Source organism: Corylus avellana, chromosome ca8 (assembly GCF_901000735.1).
Source record: "Corylus avellana chromosome ca8, CavTom2PMs-1.0".
NCBI classification, from domain to species: Eukaryota; Viridiplantae; Streptophyta; class Magnoliopsida; order Fagales; family Betulaceae; genus Corylus; species Corylus avellana.
In genome coordinates this window covers 20,950,025-20,959,860 of record NC_081548.1, presented here as the reverse complement: position 1 = coordinate 20,959,860, position 9,836 = coordinate 20,950,025, and the positions used below count along the sequence as shown (strand labels likewise).

At 37.5% G+C, this 9,836-nt stretch overlaps 1 protein-coding gene across 1 annotated transcript; it reads right to left on the bottom strand.

Moving 5' to 3' along the window:
* Positions 1-7,228: 7,228 nt before the first annotated feature.
* Positions 7,229-9,453, bottom strand: LOC132189687 (serine/threonine-protein kinase-like protein At1g28390). Its single transcript, XM_059604454.1, has one exon. It carries the CDS (start codon positions 9,054-9,056, stop codon positions 7,503-7,505), a length of 1,554 nt encoding a protein of 517 aa, XP_059460437.1. The 5' UTR covers positions 9,057-9,453; the 3' UTR covers positions 7,229-7,502.
* Positions 9,454-9,836: the final 383 nt, after the last annotated feature.

Here is a 9,836-nt window from a genome sequence, read left to right as displayed (position 1 = left end):
TGGACCCCATTTTGGGCCTTGCTGAGTTGCTCACCGACTCATACCCCGGCGGCGGAGTGGGAATCTCCATCATATCTTCCTCTTGCTCTTCGTGGTCGTCGAATTCCATTTTCTCTGTGATGGGGGAAGATCTATACCGAGAAAATCGATCAACAAGCACTCGCCGGAGATTAAATTTTATTTTATTTTTTCAAAAAAAAAATAAGCTTACTTTATATATATTTTTTTACATATGATGATTACTGATTTATTTCTATCTAAGCTTGTAAGCAGAAAGGAAGAGGAGGAGATAAGGAAGGTAGGGAGAGTGTGGTCATCAATTTCCTGCAGGAAAGAGGTGTCTTTACTCGAAGAAAGGCTTTCTGATGCTTTCCATTTTGTCCAAAATTTATTAATCTCTCTTTTTACCATCACCCATCAAAATAAATAAATTTAGTCAATAATTATTTTTTTTTACCCTTTTAATTACATTGACACGTGTTAGTAAATTAAAAAAAAAATACAAAAGAGTTATAAATCAATTTTTTTTATTATAACTGGTAAATTTAATTTCCGCTTCTACTTGGCTTTTTAATTTTTTGTTTTTAAAGTAATACAATCAAATAAATATCTTACAAAACTGATGTTTTAGGGTTCAATATTTATTGATTTTTATTTTTTTTATTTTAGGGATGGCTAATTCAATGGTTACTATACTTTATCATGCATGTTAGTTTCGTGAAATATTTGTGTGATATATAGTATTATTTTTTCTTCTTTGGTGTAGTATATAATTGCCTAGTTTTGCCTTTACAAAATTGAGAATTTCATTTGCTTGCCAAAAGAATCTAAGAACAAATGCGAGTATTCAAAGAAATGACTTATACAATTGAGTACTTTCGGAGAAAATTATAATGACGGGTCAATTTTGGAGAATATTTAAAATCCAGTCCAATATTTGAATATTTCAAAGGTATAGAGGATATTTAGAGTCAAATATTTCGGGTGCCACTCCCCTTTAATTGGGAGCCTCCATTTTCTCTAATTTTTAAATAGAGGAAGCTACCTTTTAAAAGAAAATATCTAAGGGCTTAAATATTGCCACCTAGCTCACTTAGTCTCTTAAAAAAATGTTAACGTTAACGTTAACTAACATTAACTAATTTGTCTTTTAGTCATTCCTTTTCGAACCCTTTGGCTTCTGCCAACCGTTCCCTCGTGAATTAACCTTTCTATATATATATATATATATAATTCTTGGGCACTGTAGATGCATGCAACACCCGATTTAATTAAAGGAAAATATAAATAAAATATTGAAATACAGATATGGTATGCTTCACTGCTATAATAAAATCAAGCGTAAAGCTTTAGAAATTCGCGCGGCTCCAAAAAACTTGGAAAACAAATTCGAATGGCGACCTGCAACACCAAGCAGCTTGAGAAAAAGATCAGCAGTTTGTAGTTGGGGTTGGATTCTGGCAGTTGCTGTGTATGGTTGTGTTTTCTTGTTATGGTTGTCGAGCTGCTTGGTGTGTAATGGGCTCTTTGTTGTTATAAGGTATTCATTCATAAATAAATAAAAAAAAATAAAAAAAAAATTAACGGTTTAGACTAAATGAGACGATATCAAACAACCACATTCGAACGAAAAATGTGTCATTCGAATTGAGGGTATATCCACCTGGCATCATGATATCACATGCATGTTGGCAAATGATCAACACCTCATATTTAATCACATGTCGGAATGATTGATTTGACGCATGTTTAAACATCATGTGACCGACGTTCGAAGAAGGATAAACTAGAGGGAATCTTCACGTGCCAATTAGTGTACGGTGATACATACGTGGCATTGATATTGGAGAGCTTAGATATTTTGATTCTAATGTAGCATCGTTCAACCGTTCGAACAGGAGCGTGCATGTAACTACGAAATGTTTTCTATTTAAAGGCTCAAACTATGAAGAGAAACGTTACAAAAGCTTTTGCTTTGAATGCATAGAGAGGCCATTGATAGTGAGTTTTGACAAATCATAGATTTATAATCTATTTTAATCAAACAAAAAAAAGTGCTCGTTTTAATTAAAGCAGTCTGTTATATATAGATACTTTGCTACTGTTTTAACATAAAAGGAAACAAAATTTTAGAGTCTATAGTTTCCATGCATGAATATTATTAATTAATGCATGGAAATGATTGAGTGTTAGTTTGGGGATTTGAGATTAATCATTTTTAAATTTTAAATGTAATGATAATTTAAAAAAGTAAGAACGAAAGGGTAGGATATTTTGTTTGTTCTCTTTATTAAGGTAGTTTGTTCTGGTCGCGTAGGAGGGAGGGGGAGGGAGAAAAAGGAGAAAGAAATGCGGGGAAAGGGAAACAAGCAAGGCGACAAGACGAGGAAAGGAGTGGAGAAGGGGATCTAATCTTGATTTCCATATCCTTTGCTTTTTGGCAGCCTTTCTCATTCCTACTTATTTTTTTTCTTCTCTATTGCAAGGATTGCGTTTGATGTTATTCGCCACACCTGACCCACCCACCTTTGTGGGGACCTTTATCCAGGCATTTCATGGGCCCATTTTAGACTGGGTTTTTTTTTTTTAATTTAAATTATATGAATATGGCATTTTCATGATTTCCATTTTAACTTAATTACCATGAAGATTCAATATATAGCAGTTTCTGATATCATCATATCAGTATCACTCAACCAAACATTTTATGTTTTTTTACTGTACAAATTCAATAATTTTTTTTTCTTTCATCTTCATTCTATTAGAAGAGATCCAGAGTGTAAAGCTCTTCCAGAGAAACATAACCAAAAGCTATGAAAAGTACAATATCGTAGATACACTGAAAATTTAACAATAAAAAACGTATCTACCTCCTCCGATTCAACGTATGGGCACACATCATTTAAGGGGTAGATCTGTTATGGGAAGACTAGATCTAAATACATGGGTATGTCTTATCCCTAAAGAAACAAGTTTTATTGACCCGGCTGTGAGACAAACCCCTCACACCGAAACTATCACTTATCAGCTCAAAGGCTAAGATAACACAACAAAACAAAGAAAACTAACATCAATGGCAAGATCTAGCAAGAAAATGGCAAAGGAAACCTGGCGCGTGAGGCTCACACGCAAACCGCGTGAGATCCACACGATCTACACTTCGGCTCGCATGAACCACATCCCGCGCATGCCAAAAAGAAGAGAGAAAAGTCTGGTGTCTACAGGGCACAGTGGCACTGGGTAGAAGCGTGTAGTGGCGTGTACATGCTTGGGCCAGCGGCAAAAGAGTAGATCGGCAATACAAGGAGCCGATCTAAGTTTCCAAGCAAAATATTGACGAAACCCAAGCGCGAGGAGAAGCCAAAAGACGAGGTGGAAGGGACGGCTGCTACTGCATGTTGCTGAATCTGGACGCTGCTGCTGGTTCCAAAATCAAACCATAACAAAGAAAAGGAAAAGAAAAACAAAAAAAAAAAAAGGGAGGAGGGAGGTATGGATGGATTTATGGAAAATCCATCCCTCCCCCCTTCGGTGTCTCACTGGAGAGAGATATTACTCTTCACACTTATGTTACATGTGAATATTGCGTGTGTAATGCTATATACTCAATTCTTATTCTACTGGATTGATATGACAGTGTCCATCAACCATTGGATCAACCTCTACTAAAAAAAAAAAAAAGAGTATTTAAAATCACTCAAAATAAATGTGAGTATACAAATCTAGCTAAACAAAAGTTTATTTAAATTTAGCCAAAATATCACTTTTTTCTATTTTAGTTATCAACTTTTTTAAATTACTTACATACGATTCAACATTTTAACTATCAACTTTTAATATTTTATTGAAATTTTATTATTTTTTATTCTTTATATAGTACTACGAGAAATGAGAGAAATTTAAACGATTTTTAATTAGAGGAGAGAGGATGCGTAATGATTTTTTTATTAATAAAATTATACATTGTTGAACTATGGTGCTCAACAAAGTTGTTGACCAAGTTATTGAGCACCGTAACTCCTCAGCAAACTCTTAGGTAGTTGCTAAGCCGAATGGAGAATGATTTTAGCACTATGGCTCAACAAAATAGCTAAAAGCCGGATGTGAATGCTCTAAGTCATTTAAAATAAGTTATATCGACCAATATGATATAAATGTGATAAATGAGTGTGAAGTATAATATTAGTCTTTCAAATTTAAAGTTTCAAAGTTTTTTTTTCCTTCGCAAAACACAAAAAACTATTCAAAACAAATCTATATTCCTATTATTTGAACAAAACAATTGCTTAACTTTTAGATAAGTAAGAGCTAATTTATATAAAATAAAAAAAAAACAAAAAAAAAACTGCTGTAATGTGATTAAAATTAGTTGAAAAAAATAAATAAAACAGTAGTTATAGTTGAGCTTTTATTGGGCTCTCCTAAAAAAAAAAAAAACATGTTGAGCCTGCTTTAATGTCACACCGAAGGTGGTCCAAATTAAATCAGGTCAGGCCTGTTGGCAGCCTTACCTTTTATTGCTATTTGGAGCTTGCTTTAAATGTGAGGAGAGAGAAACACACAAAGGTGTTTCCTCCCCCTACTTTCCAATTTTTTTTAGGTTGGAATTTGGATTATATATATATATATATATATGTTTCCTTCCCCTGGTTCTTGGTGAAGTATCTCCAAGAGAATAGGCAAACTCCTCATAATAATTAGATTTGATTATTATTAACCTTTCTTTTTCTTTAGCATAATAGTTATTTTGTAGTTTTTCCTTATAGTATGAATAGTAAATAGGCTGATTCACACTATAAACTTTATTTATTATTATTTTTCTCTCCCTTTCTTCCTTCTACTCTCTCTCATCCTCTTTTTTTCACTCTTTTTCCACACAAAATAATATATCTTTTTAAAAAATAGATAGTAGAATATAGAATCTGTTGGAATGTATATAAAAAAATGAGTAGTTAAAATGAAAATTTGTAATTTTTCAATAGTTATTTTGCTTACTTATGCTTGAGATGCTCTGATTAGCTTTTTGTTTTTCATTTTGGAGGGGGGGGGGGGGGGGGGTGTGAAGGGGATGCCATTCTTGGAGGGTTACGGAGAGGTCAGTCAGTGATGGTCTCAAGCATTGAGCCCTGGTTTGAAAATGCACATTTTGGTGTGGAAGGTGAGTAGGACCTAAAACCACGGTATCTTGAAGAGCGGCCTCAAAATACAACTCTAAGCCCAATATTGTTCATGAGCTTTCGAATTTTATCTTTATCACAACGCAAATTTGTTAATACATTTATACACAATAATACAATATCAATAAAATTTGAGCTGAAGATAATAATTAAAAAAAAAAAAACCAGGTGGTTGGTGAGGATAATATCAAGGCCATCTCTAAAGTTTTTTTTTTTTTTTTAATAAATTATTTTTGTAAGTAATAGTATTTTAAAAAAATTAATTAAAATTTGACGATTCATGTGTTGTCATCAAACAAATAAATATAAATAGTCAATTAGTCATTCAATTTCAATAAGGAGAGTTGTTGGGTAGCTTATACCTTTAGTTTAAAAGAACCAAAAAAAGAAAAAGAAAAGAGAATTTATTACATGAACCAATTAAAAATCTTGTTATACTACAACACTTGTGAAAAAATCGGTGGAAAATGCAAGAAATCACAGATGGCATGTGAGGCATATCAGGGGGATTGACAGAAGGGTCTCCACCAATCAATTCATAGTAGAAATTCAGTCGTAACAGCGTGACAGCATTTGCTTCCACACAACACAAGGATTATTGCTGGAGATGCAGAGCAAAATTAAAAGTTACAAAGCCAACAACAGGACAAACCAATATTACGTTATACCTTTTGGTTTTTCCCCATTTTAGAATGACAGGTAATATATATAATCTTTTTTATTTTTTAATTTTTTGACAGCCATAGAATTGAAGAACTTATATGGTGCCAATATTGGGAATTAATGATGTGGGACACTTATATGGTGACGACTCTTCCATTGGTTGCCACATACACAGGAAGTTATCTTAAAGCCCAGCCTGCAATCTCCAAAGCATTCAATGCCTTTTCTATCACTGTCGGGTAAAAAATTGAATTGATTTTTCCTATTATTGATATGCTGAATCCCCTCTCTATAGCCTGGAGAAGAAGCTCGCTGCAGCTCAAAGCAGCATTGGTTTAATTTACTTTACTTTTCTTCCACCTGCCTTTGACTTCAATTCCTGGGATTCTTGTCTTTTCCCTGAAGCAAAGACAATTTTTTTTTTTTAATCGATGTTTTATGAAAACATGTGACCCAGTTTCTCGTTTCCTATGCAAGAAGATACTTCTTGTTTGATGGGTTTTGGGAGATTACTTGAGAATGAGAGAAAACCTTATTGAATGCACTTCACACTAACCCAAATTCGAGCTTAATTTAATTGAAATACACCATAATCTCAACCATAATTGAGATTAGTACCCACCACCAAACAGTTTTTTTTTTTTTTTTTTAATATATATATAAAAAAATCAAGAAGGTGTTTGAATTTATGTTTAATATAAAGTAATGAATATGCATATAATACAAGGGGCGGAATATTGTGTCACATCATCATATTGACAAACAAACTGGATAATGGATATGAATCCATCACTTCCAAAGTAAAATGTTTGCCTAGTGCTGAAGAATTTATTTCCTTCAGAAAATTAACGTGCTAAATAATAACATGAACTACCTGTCCAAAGGTATCCTCTAACAGGGAATTACAGAGACTTAATTGAGTTAAAAAATAAAAATTAATTAATTAATTAATTTACAGTGACCAATCAGCTTAAAGGGATGCTTGAGGTGGGCCTACAGTTAGAAGTGACCGAACATTCTTTAAAGGATTTTTTATTTTTTTTTTGGAGGAACTGCCCTCAGGCCTCAAGCCATTTATGTGGCAACCGACCAAGCTACCAATGCATTCCCTCATTTTTATTTTGATTGGCCAACGATCTCCTCAAAGAGTAGAGAATGGTCTATTCTCTCAGGGGTGGTTGGACCACCCAATCGCCTGCCATAATTTCTTTCAATTTTTCATTTATTTATTTATAAGAGGTGCAAGTTTTATAAAGTGTAATTTTTAACCGATTTATTTATTTAAAAATTGACCTGAAGCCAATAATTCATCTTGATAGGCCCGGTAGCATAATTACACTTACGTAAAGTAAATACATATATGTAATTAAAGCTGTAAAAAAAGCCCATGAGCATGCAACTCAATGCATATTTTAGGTGACTTTCAATTTAACCATGAAATTACACTCGCAAATAATTGAACTTCTCCAATTATCAGAGATGAATATAAATTGGCCACATCTCAATTTACATCACATGGTAATTAAACAAAAACAATGGAAGGAAAAATATAACCCTACGACATGTGGACCAACCTGGTCTGCAAGACACGACGCAGTTGTAGGGCAGATGATATTGAGACAACCTTACTCTTGCTGAAACAATTTGAAGTGCTTGTTGGTTTTACATGGAAAACAATGGTTTTTCAAGCGTTTCGTTTTCAGACTTGTTGTCGAAGCTAATCACCAGCTTGGAGAAATCCAATTCCGTTGAAGTACTGTGAGGATTATTATTCCCTCCAAAATCAAACACAAATCCTCTGCTCTTGCACTGTAACAACTGTGGATTGTGCAGCACTCCCATTGACCTTGACTTGTTCAGCCGCACCACCGGCATTTTCACCGCCACCCCCGGCTTTCTCCGACTTAACAAGTACCGATTAGCGCCGAAACTTGAATCAGGCCCCACTTTTGTTTCGCGAAAATAACCAACCGATTTCGACCTAACCATTCGGTCACCAACCGACGAACCAATAGCTTCACTCCCGTACTCTGCACCCGGAACACTGGATACTTTTCTCCTATTCCTCATGGTTCCAACTTTCGCAACCTTAACGACTTCTTCACTCCTGTCATACACTTCCCACGTCATTAAAGGCCGAGAATCCTCCGCACGACTCACGCGCCGCCTTAGAGTGTTCCAGATCGGCGGCGCGTGGACGTTCTTGGAGATAATTTTTAAACCCTCCACCACCTCCGACATCGCCGGCCGCTTCGTCGCGCTCGATCGGACGCACCTGGCGGCGAGCACCGCGAGCTGCCGGATCACCGAATGGTCCGCCGGAGACCCGATTCGGCGGTCGCAGATTTCGGCGAATTCGCCGTGCTTGATCAACGGCACGGCCCAGTCGACCACGGAGGGAGGGCTGTAGTTAACGTCGATGGCGTGCCTGCCGCTGATGATCTCCAACAGCAAGATCCCGAAGCTGAACACGTCGCTCTTGGCGCTGAGATCCCCCGGCGCAAGATAGCCCGGGTCGAGGTACCCCAACGTCCCCGCCGGAGGCGTGCACTTGATCCGCACGTCCTCCACGTGTCCCCTCAGGGCCAACCCGAAATCCCCTAGCCTCGCGTTCCGTTTCTCGTCGATCAAGACGTTGGAGGACTTGATGTCTCGGTGAATCACCGGCGGATTGGCCGAGTGCAGCGCTTGGACCGCCTTCGCTATCTGGACGGCGAACCGGACCCGGCGGATCCAACCGGGGGGTGATCTGGTGGGCGAGTGTAATAGGTCGTAGAGGGAGCCGCTGGGCATGTACTCGACGACAAGGAGTTTGGTGTCGTTGGAGTCGGCACAGAAGCCTACGAGATTCACGAGCCGAGGGTGGTGTACTCTGGAGAGTATCTCAATCTCGTTCTCTGAGGGGCTGGTGCAGTTGTTGTTACGGTGGCTTTGGAAGCTCGTTGTTGTTGAAGGGTGGAGAAGCTTTGTCTTCTTGACGGCGGCGACAAGCTTTCCGTCGTCGAGGACGGCTTTGTAGACACTTCCATGACTACCTTTGCCTAAAAAGCTCTCCGCTGAGAACCCACCGGTGGCGGCGACGAGCTCAGCACACGAAAACTCTCTGATTTTCTTAACTCCCTTAGTGGGTTTGGTTCTTCCTTTCTTCTTGAGATCCCAGTTGTAAGGATCGCAGGTGGCTATGGCGGACTCTGCATTGCAAGACAGATAGCCCATGCTTAATTAGCTCGATCGCTATTCAGGTGGGTCTCCGAGAGACAAACAGGAGGGAGGCTTTGAATTAGATACAAAAATGGAAGAGAGACAAAAAGCGTGAAGAGGAGGTGGTAAAGGTGGTTGTGGGGGTGGAGGAGGTGGTGGAAAACCCATTACTGCAAAGGTGGGTTTTGGGGGGGTGGTCTCTAAAGTCGTATCACTGTTTTACAGCTTCGGAGCGAGATGTGAAATATAAAAACAATCAAAGCTTTGAAAAAATTTTCCCCCGAATCTGAACGTGTGTTTCCAAATATTTTATTGGTTGTTTACATGCAAACGCGTGCTTCTTTGAGAGAGGAATTTCTCTTTTTCCCTTTCTCGGTTCTTGGGCTGGTCTAAAGAGCTGCTTTGAGTGCTGCTTATGGGCCCCATGCCTTAGACTATGACTCACACTAGTGTTACTTTTCACCTTTAATAAAAAATCAATCAATCTTCCATTTTGTTTGTTAATAAAGTTGCTATAAATAAAAAATGGATAATATTTAATTATTTATTAATGGGTTAGTGGAGGTTTCCATTCCATTTAGACCATCCCCAACAACTGCGATCCCAGAGTAGGACACGTGGGATAGATTTTCATTCCGGAACGTCTGTCGTGTGGGGCCATGGGGTATGGAGCACGAAGAAATGGCGTGGTTCAAATCGACCTACCTCCCTTAATTGATTCCTATCTGCAATAGGCGTGCAATATTTCAAAACTAGCATACAGTCGCTCTTCCTTTCTGGTAACGTTTGAACAAT

What these genes read in the sequence shown, in the direction of transcription:
- LOC132189687 (XM_059604454.1), bottom strand. Translation starts at nt 9,056, where the DNA reads ATGGGCTATCTGTCTTGCAATGCAGAGTCCGCCATAGCCACCTGCGAT.